The sequence below is a fragment of the Pyxicephalus adspersus genome, chromosome 10, assembly GCF_032062135.1.
Source record: "Pyxicephalus adspersus chromosome 10, UCB_Pads_2.0, whole genome shotgun sequence".
NCBI lineage: Eukaryota > Metazoa > Chordata > Amphibia > Anura > Pyxicephalidae > Pyxicephalus > Pyxicephalus adspersus.
This window is the reverse complement of record NC_092867.1, coordinates 1,750,742-1,772,404: the sequence shown is the minus strand read 5'-3', so window position 1 is coordinate 1,772,404 and position 21,663 is coordinate 1,750,742. Positions and strand designations below refer to the sequence as shown.

General features: G+C 39.5%; 1 protein-coding gene across 1 annotated transcript in view; it reads right to left on the bottom strand.

Moving 5' to 3' along the window:
* SORCS3 (sortilin related VPS10 domain containing receptor 3) overlaps nucleotides 1–21,663 on the bottom strand; it is a 319,319-nt gene that overhangs the window by 63,417 nt on the left and 234,239 nt on the right. Inside the window, 7 exon segments of the mRNA XM_072423933.1 lie at nucleotides 6,396–6,503; nucleotides 7,620–7,711; nucleotides 8,738–8,814; nucleotides 12,266–12,368; nucleotides 13,276–13,422; nucleotides 14,232–14,411; nucleotides 18,050–18,139. Of these exon segments, the coding sequence (XP_072280034.1) occupies nucleotides 6,396–6,503; nucleotides 7,620–7,711; nucleotides 8,738–8,814; nucleotides 12,266–12,368; nucleotides 13,276–13,422; nucleotides 14,232–14,411; nucleotides 18,050–18,139 (797 nt within the window).

Genomic DNA, 21,663 nt, shown 5'->3' with positions numbered 1-21,663 from the left:
ATCAAGTGTTCCTTCTGCAATAAAAGACCTAACTGGTCACATATTTTCATTGTTGGAGTTTATTTCTGCTTTAGGATCCAAAACCTTCCCCACCATGCTACAATACCCTATTTGTATTGTATTGTATTATTTCTTTTTCTCATTGGGTATATGGCACCACAGTTCCTTTCCTACTGGCCACACTGGAAGTGAGAGATATACCTATGAGAGTTTCCAAAGTTTTGTCAATCTTTCTAAACCAAGATCTAAAAGATTCTCTTCTCTGATTATTCTAGCGTGTTCCAGTTTTAGTTTTATTCAGTGATTAGCATATCAGACCATACAACCCCTCCATACAACATGGCATGTATTTAGTTATTTCTTACTAGAATTTCAATTGGGCTTTAGATAGAAATTGTAAGCTCATATTCAAATAAATCAGCAGTTTTAATTTTTTTTCCTATGTTGGACTAACATAATTAATGCTAGTTGCAACTTATTTTTTAACCTTTACTATCTAATTCAGTGTAAAACTTCATTTCATTTTAATTAACACATAATATACATTTTACAGTACACTATCACATTGTAATTTATTCATTAGCTTTTAATAGCCACCTGCTGTGATTTTGTTTTAAATGCTATTATATCACATGATGGTCTTTTTTGTATTACGTGTCCATGGTTTTTCTGCACACATATAAACTCATCAACCCGTAGAAGGGGAGTGCAAGAAACACAATATTCTCTTCTACAAATAAATTGTAGTTTTTCTAATCAAATAAATGATCACTTATTGTATATCAACGTAATTAACTGATCGTTAGTTTGACCCTGCAGAAAAATGTACTTTTGTCTATCTAGTATTAGGAATGATATCACTCAGCCACACCAAACAATGCTATCAGGTGGGGGAGGGAGATCTGATTTTCTTTTTAATGAACAATTAAAGGAGAAGGAGCTTAGTTATGAGTTTCTGAGCCTTCTCCTCCTATCAACATGAAGTTTTCTACTGGCTCTTGTTGTGCTTTCCATTCCCTTTCCATGTTCTCTTGTACAGTAGGAGCAATAGGCTAATATCAGGTCAAATTCAGGTACTTGCTGTATATAATCAAGTATAAACTAAGATGTTCCCCTTAAATTAAAATCTTGCCTTACACATAACACATACCAATAGATGGCACTATGCCCTTACATAAAGTATGTAACAAACACTTGCTGTCAAAAACGTGTTACACAACTTACATGAGGATACCTTGCCATCTACTGGTGGCTAGCAGTAATACACAAAGATTATTTAAAGCAGAACCAAAGCCGTGTGACACATCTGTCTGCGTTCCATCATACAGTACCACCACCTTTCTTCTTCCTTTGTTCTTTGGTCTTATTGATTCGGCATGCCAGGGTGACATAATTCCCATGTGTCTGCACATGCAAGGTGCGCCAGGATTGCAGGGGTGGCTGGAAACTAACACATGCCCAGCTCAGCCTTTTCACATTTTACAGACTTGATCAAGCAGGTAAGATGGGTTATTGCATAAGGAGCATTGTCTGTCCATTTTGGAAATAACCTCCTGCCTGTTTGATGTACCCCTTGACATTAGTGGGACTTTAGTTCCACTTTAAGAGCAGGAGACCCATCATAACTAACTCAAAAGTTTCAAAATATATAGCAACTGTGTAATTTTATTTTTTTTCCCCATGGATCTAGTTATTAACATTTATTGTATTGGTATTTCTGTTGATTACCATTTTGAATGTTAGCAGAGACAGCCACATATTGTGTCCTAGGTTTATACTCAAGTCAAAAAATTTTACTGAATTTAAAATAAAAATACTACTTCCATTTATATTGAAAATGGTCTATATTTGAGTATATACAGTATGCTACTTGCATTTAAAAACATTATGAATACATTTAAATGGAAAATAATAAATACAGAGCGCACATTTTGTGTCTTTTTTCATGTTTTAATAACAATAATTAATTAAAAGTAATGTTCAGAGAAGAGCATCATTTCCTGTCCCTTGTTTTGATCCTAGAACATTTTATAGGAATAAATAAATAAATGTACACCAAGTTTGTAATTTAAAGGTAGCATAAGCAGTAAGCAGCAGAATTTTATTTGCACATCTGAATTTCCGGCTGAAGCAGACAGAATAATAAAAGACTGTTTGGCTGCTAATAAAACGATGGAGAATTTTTTTAAGCCCTTGTTTCTGTATCCCTGACAGCGGATGACATTTCCCTCTTTGAAATGTCTTTATTAAAGCTACTGCGGCTTGTGATATTGTACCAGCCTGTCAAAGGGAAAAAAAAAATCCATTTCTGACCGTAAAGTCAGAGAACGTCCTTAGAAATGAGTTTTTCTGCTTAACGAGACTTTATGATAACGGGGAAGGAACCGAGGACATTTAACTCTTTTCATTGTGCTAACGTTGCTCTATCACTTTGACATCCCGTTGTGTTCTCCATTACAGGTTCACCTGAAGTCTAACTGGATAAATAAAAACCCACCTGTATATAAAAAACATTTTTACCAGACCGGCAGGAAGAGCAGCGCTGGGAGATTGGTCAGCACAAATGGAGCATATAAGCAGATTGAAGACCAATAGGATGGAATGATATGGGCAATGGTTCTGCTCTGTAAATAAAGATGAGGGGAGCATCAGGACCAGCCAGAGACCAGAAGAAGAACAAATTTAGGGGACTGGTTCATCACAAATGAGCAGATTACAGGACCGAAAGGATGGATTGATATGGCCAACGGTTCTACAATGTATGTAATAATGAGGGATGGCATCAAGACCAGCCATAGATCGACAAGAAGAATGACTTTGGGGGATTGGTGAGCACAATTGGAACATTTGGGGCAGACCAGCCACAGTCCAGTATGAACAGCTTTTGGGGGGCTGGCTAGAAAAACTAAAACATAAGTTGCAGATTTCAAGACNATTGGTAAGGATATGTTAGAGTTCGTTTGTGTCTTCTTCAAAACAAAATCAGAACTTCGTCCATTGGCAGGTTATGGCACAACCCCTCAGCACAACCCTCTTTATAATAAAGTCAGTGGTCCCCTTTTCTTCCCTATAGAGAAAGTGGCATAGAGAAACATAATGTAATGGTGATAACTTAACCTTTCCCAAATCTGTACGTTCATCCGTGAAACAGATCCTAGCTCACGTAAACAGTGATGTTATATTACCAATGATGGGATTGGATTTGGGGGAATCTGCACGAACAGGTAAGCTATGGCTATTACATTACACTTCCTGGTTCTACTCTGGGGGAAGGTAGAGGGACCAGAAGCTTTATGATAAGAAGGGTTTGGCAGAATGGAGGGTATACTGGGACTAAAATGGTAGGTGGCACCATCTTAAAAATGGCACTGTCTGTAAGGGCAAAGGGGCCACAAAGGCTCTATCTCCCCACTCCATGCAGTCACCTTTCCTAGGCTTTCCTCTTATTCCATTACCTACTGGACTGAATTAAAAAGTCCTTTACAGACACTTTATTGACCTGGTGGAAACATAGGGGTAAATACTGTTGTCCCACTTCAGACATTGCAATTGGCTGACAGATATGAGAGCAAATGCCAATTTCTACTTTGCTTAAAAATACAGGGGCCACAGAACACATTGCTCACTAGGCTGCTGTAAAGAGAAAATCTGATAAAACCTATCTTCCCGCTAGTAGGAAATAGTACAAACTTTATGTGGCTTTAATTGTTTTAAATTGTGTGCATTGAAGAAATTACTTTTACTTGTCATTTAAAAACCCTTTAGTTGTACAAGTTGCCCTCCTGGACGGAAAGCTGTTGGGTGAAACCATATGGCTGGCGACTCCTGGGTGCACAGCAAACTGCAGCTGTGCACATGGGGCTGCAAACCACACTGCAGAAAAGCAGATTTGCACAGGGCCATGATCTGTCACAGTCCCTTGCAAAAAAATAGTTCCAAACCTCCCTTTCTATCCAATTGGTGGGATTGGGACTGCAATTTGCCCCGTGGCAAAACACTTTGGCTGTCTTGGTTCTGAAATTGCCTTTACTCTGATTTCACTGCACACTGTGAGCTTCTCGTTTTCCTGGCTAGTGGACATCCATCATCCAGTCCTTTCTCCCTGTTTGCCCCTTTTTTTTTTATTGAATTTCTATTTTTTAATATAGAGGTTTATCATGTGAGTATCATATGGGTGTTACCTAGGATAGGTCGCATGAAAATACGGTCTGCCAAGAATTGTCCACTATATTTGCATAATCCCTCCCAGGAGGAACCCCAGCGCTGGCCCTTTTATGATATGTCTGCATTATATGGAAAAGTACAGAAACAATAAGGTATGAGAAAGGAGAAAATAAAGTATGTAATGAAAAGTTTGTTTCCATTTTTTTATCATATTGATAGGGGATGGGGGAAGAGTTAATCCCCAGGTTGAAATATGCTTCAGCTTCAAAACAGTAATAAGACTTCCTATGAATAAGGGATGAATGTAAAGAACTTGGTGGAAGTCAGATATTCATTTTGTACTCAGATCCCATGGATGCAGAGAACTGAGAAGATGCATTCCTGAAAACCGCTAGGGCCCTAGCTACAGGCGTCTATCATGGACACGAAGCAAGCTTGGCCTGACGAGCGACACTTGTGTCTGTGTGTGACGGCAGGAGGGATGAAGTTGAAGGCAAACAGAATTAAAAATTGTCCTCCTGGGTATGAATACATCACAGTGACAAATCTTTCCTTCTAATGTTTAATCACTCAACAAACCATGGTCAATCATGGCTGCAGGGAGGTGAAAGTTAAAGGAAAACCCCAGCATTGTATTAAGCAAAGGAAAGTGATAACACCAGTCAGAATATGCAGGAAAATCTACAAATAAAAAAATATACTGCTTAGGGTAGATCTGCTTTTGCCTTCATCAGGGCCGAAAGCTTCCCCAGTTCTTACGACACATCAGAATTAAGGATGACGACACATCAGCCTAGAAAACTAAAAGCCCCTTCTTCAATCAGAGGTGGTAATGCCCCAACAATAGGTTTGGCAGTGAGACATCTTTAATGGAATAAACATATACCGTGCGCCATCATCAACTTCTCAAACAGCCAAGATGATATTGGTAATCTTTAGCTTCCATGGATGATTTGTCAGAGATTGGACCAGCTAAAGCCAAGTCAGGTTTAGGCCAAAAAAGATGGGATATGTCAAATTTACCTTAAAACCTTCCAGAAAAAAGAATTAAATTATTTGCGTTGCAATACTGAAAAGGATCTAAAATGTACACAGAAGCTTGTTAATAGTTAATAAACTATTTATATTGTGAGCAAAGGAAAAAAAAATAGAATATAAAAGAAAAGAAAGGAAAGGAAGGATGAAGAGGGCAGTAAAATAAAGAAAAACTTAGAGACGAGATGAAAGAGAACAAAAATAGAAGAAAATAGGAGAGGGGGGAAAAAGAAAAGGGAAAGGGGAAAAGGGGAAATTAAAAGAAAGAAGAGAAGATAAAAACAAATAAAGGAAAGGAAAACAAAGGAAAAGAGAGGAAAGAAGAAAAGAGGGGAAAGTATACACAATTTGGAGGAGACAGGAGGATGGAAGGTAAGGAGAAATTAAAGGAAAAGTAAAGGAAAGGTGGAGAAATGGGAGAGGAAGAGAGGAGAAGGGAAGGAAGGAAGGAAGGAAGGAAGGAAGGAAGGAAGGAAAGAAGGAAGGAAGGAAGGAATAGAAGAGCAAATAAGAGGGATCAAAGAAGAGGAGAAAATGAGAAATGAAAAAAAATCGAGAGGAAATCGAAGGAGGGAAGGAAACAAAAATTAAAGGAAAGGAAAGGGAAACAGGAGCAATGGAGAAGGAAGGGAAAGTACAGCAGAAGAAAAGAAAGGAGAGGTGAAAGGAAGGAATGAATGGAAAGAAGAGCAAATAAGAGAAATTGAAGAAAAAGTTGTGGAAAAGCAAGGGGAAAAGGAGGAAAGGAAAGGAGAAATTAAAGGAATGGAGAGACAGGAGCTGATGAGAAAAAAAGAGGGACAATGAGGGAAAGTGAAGAAGAGGAGGAGACAAGGAAAAAATAAAGGAAGAGGAGGAAAGTAGAAAAAAATAAATAATGGAGAGGAAACAGAAGAAGGAAAGGAAAGGAGAAATGAAGGATTAAAGGAAGAGAAATGAAAGTGAAACTGGATCTAAGGAAAGGAAAGAGAAGGAGAGGACAGCAGAAGAAAAGAAAATAGAGGTAACAAAAAAATAAGACAAGGAAAGGAAAGAAAAGAAAATCAGAGGAATCGATAAAGAGGAAAGGAATGGGGGAAAAACTAAATAGGAAAAGAAAGGAACAGATAAGAACTTTACATTGTGTAAACAGTGTACATTACACCCTGAAACGGTTTGTAAAAAAACAAAAAATGAAATATTTTTATCCTACTCACGTCATGATCTGATTCTCCACTCCAGGTTCCACTAGTGCTCCATCGACAAACAATGGGGAGGTCGTAAAACCGTACTTATTCCACGTCCGGCCTTCATCAAAGCTAAGCCTGGGGACAAAATAAACAGTGTCCTTAAGAAGTATCTCCTCTAATGTCTCCTAACAAAAGATGTAGAATATAGACGCACAATGCACTGTTATTACTTAGAAAGAGTTGACTATCACCGAAGCTTCCTGAAAAGTTCACGGTAATAACATGGTATAGTCAGAATTCCTTTTTGTGCTTTCCCATCCCTTTGTGACTGGTCCGTGAGATTGTGAATCAAATCCAAGTAACGTGGACCTATAAAAGCTTATTGATTCCTAAATTACAACCTTCCCGGAACCTTGTGTTTAAGAATTGCCCATTTCAACATTTTCTTTAATTGCAAATATGTTTCCCTTTCGAATATTTCCTGAGACCAAACACCATTTAACACTAAATGTTTTTTTAACAATATGATCTATTTCTGTTTTTTAAAAAATTGGGGCTATCCATGTATATTAAAGAAAATGTCGGGTTTCTCTACTTTAAAGCTTCAGGGCAATTTCAGGCAGCTATAATTGACATAAATGAATGCAGCTATATAATGGGTAATACATTATATAAAGCTGAACACCGGAAATACAAACGTTTGCCCTTGGGAAGCTGGTTCTGCATTGTCCTGGATCATGTCAGAGGTATAAACGGCCAGTTTAGAAGCCGTGGGGGCAATTAGCTGAACAACTTAGCTACTGTACGTGCCAATTCTGCATCGGTGATTCAGAAGGGAGAAAGGATCAGAACGCCAACCAGCCAAGCTGTATGATAACCTGATAAGCTGTAGAATCAGGTCAAAAATTAGTATTACCTGTCAGGCATGTTTCCCAATGATTTCTCCCTTTAAAAATAACAGAAAGACCTGGGGATTCTGAAAGAAAGCCAATGTGTTGCCAAATTCCTGTTTTTGACTGAAAATTGTGCCTCTGCTCTACAGCAGTGCCAGCCTTGGGTTCCCCTCTGCTGGGCTACAAAGGTCTTCTATCCAAATCAGAACTTTCGTTATATTACATTTTAGCCAGACTCATCAGATTTTTGGCTGCCCCTGTGATTAGATCTAGAACCTTCTTCTCTGTCATGCCACCGGTAGTGCTATGTGAAGACGGAGGATGACTTTAAACTAATGAAAATTGACTGTTTTCTTACCACAAATGGCGTACCGGCAGAGAAGTGTGTTTCATGGCGACCATTGCTCCTCCCCAGTCCAAGAACCAAATATTGTATTCTTCTTCAAAAATCTGGCAACAGGAATGAAACATCTGATTTCAAGGACAGCAAACAAAAACAGGGGTACACATAGAAAATTAGAATTTATTTTACATTGTCATTTTATAGTGTAGGAAACCCCCTCTCGGGTAGTTGCCAGATGAACAGATGTCCCAAATGAAAAGTTTCCTACTCTAGATTTCCCTACTGTACATTTTCAGTTTCTATGAAGGGTACCTTTCCCCATATGTCAGTATGATAGAATCCTGTTCATTGATCACCAGTACAGAGGCCAGGTCCTCTTACCCTATTTCATGTACACCGGTGCGTAATATGTTGGCGCTATATAAAGCCTGTTTATTATTAATATTAGTATAAGTTGGGGACACCTGTCCACTAACAGCCAATATAATGAAGCACTCCAAAAATTTAACGAGACCATGGTTACTGACTACCAATGTAAAGGAGGCTTGTCAAATGTTCTCTGACTACCAATATTTGAAAGGACCAATAGTTTAAAGGAGCCCTCTCCACCACATTATTTTCAGGAAACATGCCCACTTACCATATTAGGAACACAGATATAAAACAGATCTGTTCTAAGGCAACTAATTTTAGGATTCCATGAGGAAGTCTGTTCGACTTACAAAACTGTCCACCATTGTAAAGGGTGGGGTGTTTCCAGTGAACAACTGTATGGAAGGGGCATTTCCTTTGCCCATCATAAAAAAGGGGGTCTTATATAGGGAAAATAAAGAAATTAGGAAAGATATTTTTACTAATTTGCATTTTACCCTACTAACCACCAGTAATTGAGAAGCATATGTAGGTGGTCATAGATGCCAAATTCCCCAAGTCACAGAGGGGTCATTGGAATAGGTAATTGCCGAGCAAATGGTCCTATCAGGAATGTATGGATCCTAATAACCTCAAGCTAAGTCATACCATATATATTTTGAAAATCAAACCTGTATCCAACATGCAAGCAATTTATAGTAATGGCATCATTTTAATTCAATATTAGTTTTATCACTAAGAGCAACAGTGAAGGAACATACATGTTTCCACGTGTTGCCACCATCTGATGAGATGTACATGTTGGTGTCCGTAGAGGAGAGTTCAGGACCAACGTTTCCTAAAAAAGAAACAGGATAAATGCTTAAAGAACATAGTGCTGGGGATCTCTTAACTTGCAAAGTGTATAAAGCAATCTACTCCGTCCTTGATTGTCCATCTGTGTGCAAGTGGATCGATAACTCTAAAGAATAGGTGTCTCTCTGTGACACAAAAACATTATTGTAGTGAATACTTTACTGGCCTGAAGAAAGTGCCACCTATTAGGTTTGCCAACTGTGTCAGTGATATGACCTATTGTCATAAAAGAACGTCTCAGCAAGCCAAGGTTAAAAAAAGGTCTGAGCTCCTCTTACATTTACTTGTTTAGTGTAAGTGAGTCAGAAAGCATTGAAGCTGAAATATCAGCATGACATCCAGACATTTTCAGAAGCAATGGTAGGCTCACTCTATCTCCCGGGTTCAGTATGTTTGCAGGAATATCAAATACCAGAAACTGGCAGCAGGACTGGTCGAGAAAGCAAGAACTTACCCAAAGCATGCCCATATAACACTAACCCTCCTTGTTACCCTACGTTAACCTTTAACACTTTAGACCTGGGTTTTCCCAGCCAGGGTTCCTCCAGGGGTTGCTGGGGGTTCCTTGAGCAGTTTGGACCTCTCAGGTCAGTTTAACTGACACGAATGATCTTTTTGGCTATCTGTAAGCGTGACATACTTCAAAATGGCCAGGAATGTAAGAGGCCAATAAATCCATGATCAGGTAAGTCATTACTGCGGAAATAGATAGGCGACGTTCCTTCTGTAATAATCCCTTCAACCTGCTTGATTTCTCCGGGTATTTGTATAAAAAGCTAAACGGTCCAAGCACAGCTTCAGCTTTGGTTGTCAGAATATTCAGCAATCCCGGCTACCTCTGAACATGCCAGGAATGAATGAACTCCTGAGAGTTACGCCATTTGGCCTGGTCATGGTCAAAGATCATCTCCATGAAGAGGAGAAAGAAGAAGAGGGTGGTACCCTGCGAGGGTGGGGAGAGGAGTATAAAGGCTTTAGCTACATTTTAACATGAACCCTTCCTGTAAACATAATACAAACCCTCTCTGTAATCCTAAATCTAACACCAAACCTCACACTAACCCTGCCTATACTCTAAATCCTGATTTTAACACTAACAGTAACCAAAAACCTAACACCAAAAAATTACACTAGCAACCATGTTACCCTCATTCTAGCATGAACATTAATGCAATTCTAACCCCTTGTTGGCATGCTCACCCTTTTAGGATGGACAAAGGTGGATAACCTTTCTGCACCAAATGATAAAGTGTCAGGATTCTGGCACCAGAAGATAATGGGCATTAAGAGCTCTCAAAGACTGGAGAAGATAGACTATCATGGGAGAACCTGGGTGAACCAGCAAACATGGAATTCATATTCTAATAAATATTTGCTATTAGTTGACAAATAATTTCAGTCCTGGACCAGGTTTGCTGGATCACCCAGGTTACCCCATGATAGTGTATCTTCTCTAGTTTTGGAGAGCTTTAATAAATCAAGCCCAATAATATAAAATAATAAAACTGATAAGTGAAGCAGTGCCAACTACAAGGCCGGTGCAAACTGTAATATTCAAAGCCACCAAATGGATGATAATACCTGAGCTGTCACCAAGCAAAATTATTTCTCTGCAGTCATTTTCTCTCAAGCTTCCAACCCACCCAACCTCTTCTCTACAATTGCCTCGCTCCTAAACCCCACACCCGCTCCCCCTTGTGTGATAAATTATGTTGGGTTGCTACAGGATACTGCCCTTTTCACATTGCCTTTTGCCTTATTCAATAAACCTGAAGGTCTGACAGTAACAGAAAGAAATCGTTCAAATCTTAGCAGTGTTCTGATCCGCTAACTGGATAAAATGTCACATATGCTTGTATGTCCTACAGGACTTGATGTATGTCTAATAAATCAATTGTGTGCTACGACAAAGACATGACTGACTGCCGTTGTTGAGCAACAACAAATGAACAAAACAATGATTTTTCACGTTGATCTCCATGTCCTTCATAAAACCACGCCGTCATTCATCTGCTTCTGTGCTTCGTACCGTTGCTGGTAAAACTAAATATAAAGACACTTTCACCGTGAAATGAAAGTGAGAACGTGAACCATTTAAAATGTTTAAGGAAAAAGGCTTTATAACAGTAAAGTAGCCTCTATGGGCCTTTCTGTAATAGATTTACTAGAGAGAATTGGAAGCCTGCCACCCCTGGCTGCCCCAGGCTCTGCATAGCCACAGGGGCATTTTCTTACCTTCCGTTCCCTAGACATTCCAGCTACTGCCCTGGTATCTACTACTCCCATGGCTCCCCCTTTAGAATAACACATTGGTGAATTGAAAGTATATAGCCTTCTCTAGTCTTCTAGTCCATAAAGTCCATACGGTTCTGTCCATAAAGCCATCGACTATTGCCCATCTGTTTTCTGCTCCTAAGGATTGACCTAAGGAGAAGTCTCAGGAGCAGGACAGAGATTAGTGACAGTAGTCAGCTGCATGGAACAAGAAGAGCTTATGATGAAGACCATTAAATACTTTTAAATGATTGCTCTGTTAATTTGCATGGAGCGTAGACCAATGTGACCCTAAATGGATGGGCTATTGTATGGGCATAGGGGGGAATACTTGGAAAACCCACAATGCCATTGCTATTGACTATCTGTTTATTCTTTAGGTTTATTATTTATTTTTCTTACACAAGGCTCAAAATGAACACATAATGTGATAATATGCTCTAAAAGTATGGTTACATCGATCCAACTGATTGGGGGTGTTTCTAGAGAAGGGTGCAATCCAGCTTTATGGTAACAGATTGGTGAAGACACTTTTCTGATCCACTATGACAGCTTATACACAAATTCAGCTCATGGTTTGATGGGTTTGAGGAACTTGCATTGCTCTCAGCCCTACTAAACACCTTTTGGATGAATTAGAACATTGATTGTAAGCCAGGTCTGCCCATCCAACATCAATACTTTACTTCACAAAAGTTCTGAGGTCTCAGTGGGCACACAGTACAATGGAGCGAAGGGTACAATCCAGCATGGTAACAGTTTGGTGAATATCCTTTTCTACCCCACCATGATATGCCCCTGTGTACAATGCCAGCTCCACAAGGAAAAGTTTGATGGGTCAGCTTGGGTTTACCGCAACCCTTCTAATCACCTTAGATATTATTTAGAACGATGATTGTAAGCCAGTTCTTCTCATCCAACATCAGTACCTGACCTCACAAAAGGTATTTGTTCCTAATGAACACAAACTACAATGGACACGCATCAACACTTTGTGAAAAGCTTTCAGAAGAGTGAAGCATCTGAAGCTCTGAAGGGGCAACAACCCCGTTCTATTGCCCATGGTTTTGGAATAGGATGTCCAGGCAGCTCATAGAGTGTGACAGTCTGCTCTCTACAAATGTTTGACCTTAGAGCATTCTTCTGTAAAAAATGGTTACCTGCAGCAACAATAAGCCAGGGTGCTGTGACCTTGCTGGATATACTGCCGGAGTTATATGGGTTCTCAGACATCTGCAGGTTAAGGTGCAGGGAGCAGAATGGCTGTAATGACAAAGCGAGGGATGAATTATATTATATATTCACAAATATTGCCACAAAACAAAATAGTAAATAAAAGTGTGATCAGTGATTCTGCTATTGGCAAGTTGCTGCCAGTGATGGTACCACTAGTGTGATATAGATTGTATTCCATCCTTAGTATCAAAGTTTCTGTGCTTTGCCCTTAAATCCCTCCACAGTTCTTGTCCCACTTACCTTTCTGACCTGATTGGCTCCTCCAATGACCTACTAATGTCTTCCTCACTGAATCTGAATCTCTGAAACTCTCGCCCTGAATCTCTGAACCGCCCTGAATCTCTGAAACTCTCTTCCTCATCCTATTTGGCTTGCTCCTACTTTCTGCTCATTTCAAAGAACTCTTAAAACCCAACGCTCCAACCTCACCTACCCGTCTTCTCTGGTCTCCTAAACCCTCGCTACTTCCCACCATTCCATACCCCCCTCCCATTGTTTTATGGGCTTCTGATCCTCCCATGTAACTGTCTGTATATATCTCTCACGTGCAACCCCTATTTAATGTACAGCACTGCATAGCAATGTTGGTGCTGTATACATACTATTTCCTAAAAATAATAAAAGTGCAACCAAGCCACCAAGATCTGCTGAAATGTTTTCAACAATTCAAATTACAATGCTGAATTGCTGATGCCATCACCTTTGCTTTTTTGTGGATGTTCATACTTTAACCAACATTTATCAAGATAGTTGGGTTATAACCGCATTTTTATGTTGGTACAATTTTTGGTGATCCAGCAGAAGGTTCAGCTGAAAAGAAGAATATCCAGAACTATCGCATTGGGCTCATCTGCTGGTTCCCAATATTTTGCATGGCTACGTAAACATTTCCTTTAGAAAAATAAAATACAATATAGAGAACTCCATTACTGACCAGCAGACAATTGATGGGGTTCCCCTTCATATCTACATCTGGGGCTTGAATAAGACGCCAATCCCGTCCTTTGTTATAAGTCATGAAGGTCTTCACACGCTCATCAACCTTCTTGTTGGCCAGCAGTACACCTTTTATCCCAGCTACCTAGGAAAATGAATCAAAAAAAGGAAACAATTTAGAGAACTGAGACGTAATTAGCAGCGGTATTATGCCAATCAAGAACAGCAACAGGGATGTGTTTAATATCAAATGCTGCAAGATGACAAATGATAGACGAGTAATATTCTCCACTTGATTTTCAAAGTGAGAAATACTGGATGAAGAATAAATCCAATATTGTATGACCAGCATTAGAATGATTTCCAATCACATAAAAATTAAGGGAACATTTGCAACAGAGAAACTTTCACTTTCTATTTGGTAAACTTTTGTCAGCAGAGCAGAACAGGAAGTAGAAGGAAATCTTCCCAGCAATATCATAGTATATATTCCAGACAGCAATGTAAAGCTCATAAGGTTTCTAAATCTTCTGCATGCTGTCCAAAACCAAGTAAACAGTTTTCATCTAGAAATAAACCTCAATGCTCTCCACCAAATGGATAACTCTCTTCGGCTGCCAAGAAGCTCCTCCGAAAACAATTTCATTTTCTACCACGGCAAAAGCCAATTCTGCTCATGGAATCTCTTGTGTACTGCACAACATTTATGCACTGCACTAATTATTATTTGGGTTATGTTGCTTTAAACTATTTTATGTTTTGTTAAAAAAAATCGTAAAATGATGGTGCTAACTATGGGCCTTTTTGGTGCACAAACATCTAAACAAAAACAAAACGAAAACCTACCCTAAAGTACCTTCAATTCACTAACTCCTAGTAATGGATTTAAATCAAGCAATTAAGAATTCAATGTCTGAATGTAAACAGTAGAAGCATATGACCTTCAGCCCATACCTCATAAAGGTCGATGACAATATTTCCCTCCAGGCCCCGGCTACTCTTGACATTCTCCAGAGCAAGGGTGAAGTAGACGCCTCTTGTGTCTGAGATGTACAAGTTGTAAGTGTCGTTTTGGTTCCACTCCTGAACAGCAGGAAAGACTTGTTTCTCATCGGTGCTGATGATGTGCATGTCCTGAGGAACAGAGTACATGTTGTATGTTAAAAATTGGCCAAACCTGACCTTTAGGGGCCCTCCACATCAGCTGCATTGGGCAGCGCAACTCAATGTTGTCCCAGTGCAACAGCAAGATGTAGCCTTTGGCTTTAGTTCTGCCAAATGTGCTGCATTGATGTGTATTCAATAAGAGTAGGACATGTTGCAGCACATAAGAATGACATACATTGCACTTAATATTGAACAATAAATTACATTTTTGTTTTTTGCATTTAGATATACCTGTTTTTTCATTATACTTTCTATTGTGCATGATAATTAACCTACATACAGTACTTGGCAGCATTGCACAGAGGTTTGATCTACTGCAACTCCAAATCTTCTTCCATGTATCAAGGCGAATTCTGGTATTGAACTAAATTTCCCACTCATTGGCTATGAGACCTGGAACTTGCAAACAAGCTTATGTTAACGCGGGGTTAGCACCTCCTGGAACTTTGGGCTCCTGTGAAATTGTGGCTGCCTTGTGACTGTCTCACAGAAATCAAACAAGTCCCCCCATCCACCTAGTGTATCCAATTTTTCCCCCTGGATGTATCCTATGAGTTGTTTAATTTCTAACCTTCCTTCATCCCCCGAGGTATCAATACTGTGAAACGAGTTGGGATAATAGGATTACCCCCACATAGGATTTCAGCACATCTCATTGTATCTTCCTATTTGTATAATTACTGATGCATTTGAATTGCTAAGAATTAGCCAGTTGTGTACTTGTTAGCAAACATTGTCTACAATAAAGTCAATGTTGATATTTATTCTATGAACAATATGTTTCTTTGGTTTCCCATACCAGGCTTGCAGGATCATTTTCACTAGAAACAATTTTTCACACTCATTTCCAGTGACAGATGAACCAATGAGCGCTGTACACACAGCATGGAGCAAGGAGAACAAGCAAATGTCACCCGTTGTTCTCTCTTCCGTTGACATGTATATTGGTTTTTCTGGATCCTTAATTTTTTGATCTGCCAGAATGGATCAATGAAAACTTCCACGGGCCCCTAATTAGATTTTTGCCCAAGATAAGAACAACCATTCATCATGGAAGGAAATAATTTGACATTTGCACAGCCTTAGACCTAATAAGCGATAGGTGGTATTTCAGCATTTGCAACCATGTTGTTCTTTCTTACATTCTTTACATTTATTTACTATTCTACCTGGGACCCACAAGTCAGAGCTATGTCAAATGGTCAACAAGTCATGAAATAATAGCCAAAGACCAAAAATGTTAATCACATGGCTTTGTTGAAACTCAAATCCAAGTGTTGGCCATGACACGGGTGACATCTCATCAACTGTTTTATACACATAGTACACATGTAAGATCAAATGGAAACAATCTTTACCATTGGGATTAAGGTTTCCTGACACATGAGCAGGTCCAGAATAATTAAAAATTCCTGCCCCCCCCATAGGGAGTTATTTAAAGCTTTTTTCATCCAAAAATGCCAAAAACTTTTCTTTCACAATTGTGAATTTTGCTAAAACACAATTCTTGCCAACATTTTTGTAAAACGCCTGGCGTTTGTCCCATACGTGAGTCTGCACATCTTTAAGAATTTAGGAATGAATATTCCAGTTCTTCTAAAAGACTAAACATGAATGGTCCTTCTCACCAAATTGGAAAGCCACCAATAAATGGAAGGTCCTTAATAAAACTGAAGGTACACAATCTGGGTTCCTTCATCCTAAAACATCACCCAGGATTAGCAAATTTAAAATGGGCTTCAAGGGTAAAAATAGAGCTATACTTTTGCTTTTCTTACCCCAGTGTTTTTGCATTCTTCTGGTAGAATTTATGGAGAATGCAGGCAAAATCTTGGAAGACAACACTCCAGATGCAGAAGTGTCTGCTTGGGAAATTGTGGTTGTATTACATTCCTCAGATCTTTCTCATTGGATGGTGAAACCATATTTACTTTGACACCATGGACAGAGGGCAGGGAGGTCATGGTAATCACAGGCAGGAAGTGGACTCTACGAGTCACCAGGCCACTGGGACCGGCCTGACATCACCAGTACACTCCACAAGGGGTGATGGACTCTAGGAGGCGGTGCCCAGATTGTGGCCCTTATACATGCAGGGGTTGGTAAATTCTGACAGGGTAAGACCAATGCACAGTACAGGTGTGAAAGGCAGAAGAGTAGTCGGACAAGCCAAGGTGAGGGCATTCGGCAATGAAGAATAGTCAGGTCACTATCAGAGCCAGGGTCCGTATACCAAAGTGTCAGGATAGAATCAAGAAAATGCAAACTGGAACCTGGAAACAGAGCCCAAAAGAACTCCTTGTTCTGGCAACATCCCACCACCAGTCACTTCCTTATTAAGGTGAAGTCATGTCACAAGTGATATGATCAGCAGGTAACAGAACCCACCACTAGAGAATGTGACCTCTGCAGAATATTCTGGTACTCTGGGGTAAAGGGGCAGCTCTCATGAAGTCACGTGGTTTGGACCAGGAAGTCACCAGTGGGTAGAATTCCTGAGAACAGCTACTGCTGGCTGGAGAGAAGTGCAAAGTGGGTGACACAGATCCTCTGGTCCTGCGGTGATCTGTGACAAAGGGTAAGGTAAGCATAATTCATCCATAATGATCTTTTATGGTGGAGGAAGGGGCTGTAAGTGGACCTTTATTTTTGGAGGAAGATGTACTTTATGTGATCTTCACACAGCCTATTTACCCCAGGGATGTCACTTGCAGCAGCAAGGAGAATAAAGAAATAGTTGCATCCCCTGCATCCTTTAGCCGTGCACCCTGATGTATTTTATTGGCATCCCCAGCACATACTCTGAGGCTCTGCACAGCTGAAGGGGATTTTGGAGGCAGATTAGTCCCTGCCTCTATCCTGCACTGCCATTGGCTGCTGGGACTTTATAGCCTCTCTGCTCCCAGTAACCAGTGTCTGTTGCAGCATTAACCTGGCCTAACTTGCAACTGGTGGGTTATTTGTTTGATTTACTGTTGCTGACCCTGTGAGTTTATGCTTCCTGGACCGACGTTTTGCCTGTGACCCTGACTCTGCTTATGTCTTTACCCTTGTGTACCTAGTCTCTTGTTCTGTATTATGGTCTCTGTTGGAATATTGGTACTGCATTATCTGTGGGCTCCTGGTCCTTTGCCAGCCCTTCTCCAGACACCATTCCTTCCTGGGGGCCACTGAGTGCTGGAAAACGCAACCAGTCTCCCGAGGCTGAGCGGGGGCTGCTAAAGGGGAAGAATGCAGAATTAGATTGGGGGACTTGGGTCTGGTGAGTACTGGTGCTGGACCAGGGCCTTACAAGAAATTGTTCAATCACTAAATACAGACACTTACCAAATTTTTGCTAACAATTTGCATCAAGAAAGCAGCTAATATGCTATCGGTTTGTGTCATGTGTAACTACAAAGTATGCTTTTACCATTTTATTATTTTATTTTTTATCTTGAAAGTAGATTGGACCAAAGTACGAATCCTAGTTTTCACAGCAGCAGTGCCATTAAAATACCACCAGTTGTTACGATCAGCAGAGAACAGTTAGCATGGAGTTATATAAGGACAGCAACAATAACGTACAAAGACAACAATTACGCTCTACAAGTATGTAACAATACCTTCGGGAGAGAATATTTTGGCAGTTTTATCTGTGCGAAAGCCTCGCGTTTATAGGAGACATAGTAACTCGCTCTGCCCCCAGACGTCGCCTGAAAAGAAAGAAAAAAGTAAAATGGTTAAAAATACATTTAAAAGGATCATTTCTGAAAATAAAAAGCTTTTGTTATTAGTTTTAAAAATTTAGGTTAAAGTGCAACTAGATATAGGGTTAAAAATAAAAAAACAAAGCCGGGAAACCAATGAGTCAGGAGTGACCTGAGCAAAACATTAGGATGTGATTGATTGTTTTTGCATTTGCAAGGCACTTGACTTTTTTTGGGCAGTTTTTGAAAACCATAACTGAAGATTGAAATCAAGGGATCATTTACCTACATTTAAAGTAGTCTTTTTTTAAATGGTTCCACCTAAGATTCACTCGGCTTCGGAAGGGAGGGGGGGGCAAGAGGTTAAATCTTCTCAATCCTGAAATAGGAATGGTGTTAGATTTGGACTTCATTTCATCCATTTGAATGTCTTTAAATCTGGTGTGTATTGGTATTCATGGAGATTTGGATTACCAAAGACAAATGGACCAAAGGCTTCTCCGAAGCCTGAACATTCTTGACATGACTGCCAATGGTCTCACTCCTCTATTATACCACCCCTGGTATAATTTTAAATGAAATGGATCTGTCTATTTTTGACCCCATCGTTTCACCAGGGTGCCCTGAGAATCACAAACCATTCTTTATTATATTACGTTATTTTGGAGCCTATTATGGATTCCTATTCACACAGACAGCAACAAAGATGAGCAAAAGTGGGTGGATCCATGATTTGGGCAGGTTCATGAATATCAGAAAAAAACTGATAATAAAGTGCTTTACAGCAAACAGTAAAAAAGTATAGCTGGGGTTCCCTTGAAGACCTGAAAATTATTTCAAGGGTTCCCCCATAAAATAATCAAAGAGAGAAGAAGGGTTTTTTTGAAGGCAAACGGTATCAATTTATTATTTATCATTCATAATACATTTTAATAAAACATGAATTAACATATCAGGTAAACATTGGTTACAATCCAAGTATATTTGGACCCAATTGGCACTAGACAAATGTCATCTATTACACACACCACAAGTTGGCCGTATTCCTGAAGCGTTTTGCACGTTTTTAGGCTTCCTCAGGGGTGGATTGCGGCGTGGCCAATGAGGAGCTAAATCTTATGAGTGGCCCACCGCTGAAACTCCCTCTTTATTGAAATAGGGCCGCTACTAAAATTCCCGGCATTATTTGCGTCTCTATAAAACAGTCCAATGCAGGGCCACACATTATTATTATTACACAGTATTTATATAGCGCCATCATATTACGAAGTGCTGTACAAAGTCTATAGTCGTGTCACTAACTGTCCCTCAAAGGAGCTCACAATCTAATGTCCCTACCATAGTCATATGTCATTACACAGTCTAAGGTCAATATTTAGGGGGAAGCCAATTAACCTCACTGCAAACCGGAGTACCCAGAGGAATCCCATGCAGACATGGGGAGAACCTGCAAACTCGATGAAGATAAGGTGCTGGCTGGGAATCGAACCTGGGACCTAGTGCTGCAATGGCCGGAGTGCTAACCCCTGAGCCACCATGCTGCCACACATAAGTAGAGAGCCTGCTGGTCTATAGACGCAAGTGATGCCCTGAATTGTTGTAGTGGCGCATTTTCAATGCCAGCTGCAGTTCATATTTAGATTTCCTTTGGGGGCCAAAAAAAAAAACGTTGGGGGCCAGAGGCTCCCAGGCAAGAGATTGACCTATCTTCCCATTTGGATTCTGCCTACCATCCTAATCCATTCTAACCACACCCATGGACAATATACTGCTGATCTATCGCAAAGCATAACGCCACCCCTGAGGAACCCTAAAAACGGGTGTAATGCGTCGGGTATACAGCCTTTACCTATGCGACAAATATTGTTGTGGTGTGCGTAATAGATGACGTTTGTCTAGTGCCAATTAGGTCCGAATATACTTGGTTTGTAACCAATGTTTATATTATTGAGTGTTAATTCATGTTGTATTAGTATGTAGTATGAATGATAAATAATACATTGATACCGTTTGCCTTCAGAAACCCCTCTTTTTCTTTTGATTATTTTATGTACCCAGCTTTAGGGGTTGGCAAACTATAACCTTAAAGGGTAAGCCTATGTTTCCACCGGTCTCCACTCTTTTGAAAATTGTTAACAAGGGTTCCCCCATAATAAATAAGCATCAGGAAAATCTGATCTTTGTATAAAAGTATTCAGTAGTCTATAATAAAATATTTTAGGTCAGCAAATGGTAAAAAAGACATGATCGTTATTGAGTTTCATACCTGCACAGCATGCTCCTTCTGCACAAAGATTCCTCTGGAAATAATTTGGATTGTCACATGATTCCTCCCATTTTTTTTCCAAACGCAACACAAATAGCAATTTTAGTCTTCACCCTCTATTTATTGTACAGCACTATATAATATGTTGGTGCTAAATAAATAAAGGATCATTTAAAAACGTATTCAGTAATACAAAACCGCATTATTTTGTGTTTCTTATTCACACAAACGTCTTAGTTGTATTTCTTGCATCCCGTTTATGGGATAATCAGCAATTCTGTGCGTTTTTTTTTATTTTTTAAATGGGGTGAATATTTTATAAAAGCACCCATTAAACAAATAATTACCATGTTCCATGGTTCTCAATTAGTAAAAGCCTTATGCAACAAAAATATATTTTGCTGTAACAAACCCAGCTAAATCAGGATTTTGGCGATTGTACAAAACGTCCGTGCCTGATCCCGAGGCAGGAATAAACATAAATTCAGCAATGATTGCTATTCAGTTTTTTTTTTTTCGACCTTGTACGGGTATTTTTATCCTCTCAGGCCTCAGACAACAAATCACAAGGCCAAGCCTGGGAGTTACGCTTGTGCTGGGAGCTTTGTGTCATAATAAATCTTATTCACTGTTCCATTGTCCAAAGCCATCTCTAATGCACATTCTGCACTGTAATTAAAAATAGTAATAATTCTTCGGGATGTATCATTTCACAAATCTACACAGCCACAAACATTTCATAAATAAAGATTCCATTACAGCTCTGCCTTTCCTAAAGAGGACCTGTCTATGGTCAACTTTTATGGATTTCTGTCATGCTCCAATCTAAAAATCTTCATTTTTCATGACGAATCTCCCTTTCATCATTACAAAAACAACTAAGCTCCATTCTAATTCTTTGCCAAGGCTGGCATGATACTATCAGTCTGCTGCAGGCAGAAAAAAAGCATTACAGTCTGATCAATGGGTAAGAGGAGACTAAGGCAATGTTTCCTCCAACTTGCAGCAGCCTCATGACATCATCTCAGCCTAACCAAAGTCACTGTAAAGGAGCTCAAGGAAAGAGTTTTAGAAAAATGATTCTTTTGAACTAATAATTGTTCTTTATTACCCCTTGCCAAAAAAAAAGCCCACTTTCTTTTTCTATAAGCCAATTGAGTGCTTTATGTTTATTCCTAGAGGTTGGTAACATGGGATAGAAGACTATCTCCCCTTTATTTATTAAATTGGAACTAAAATGAAAAATAAAAAAATCACACTTATT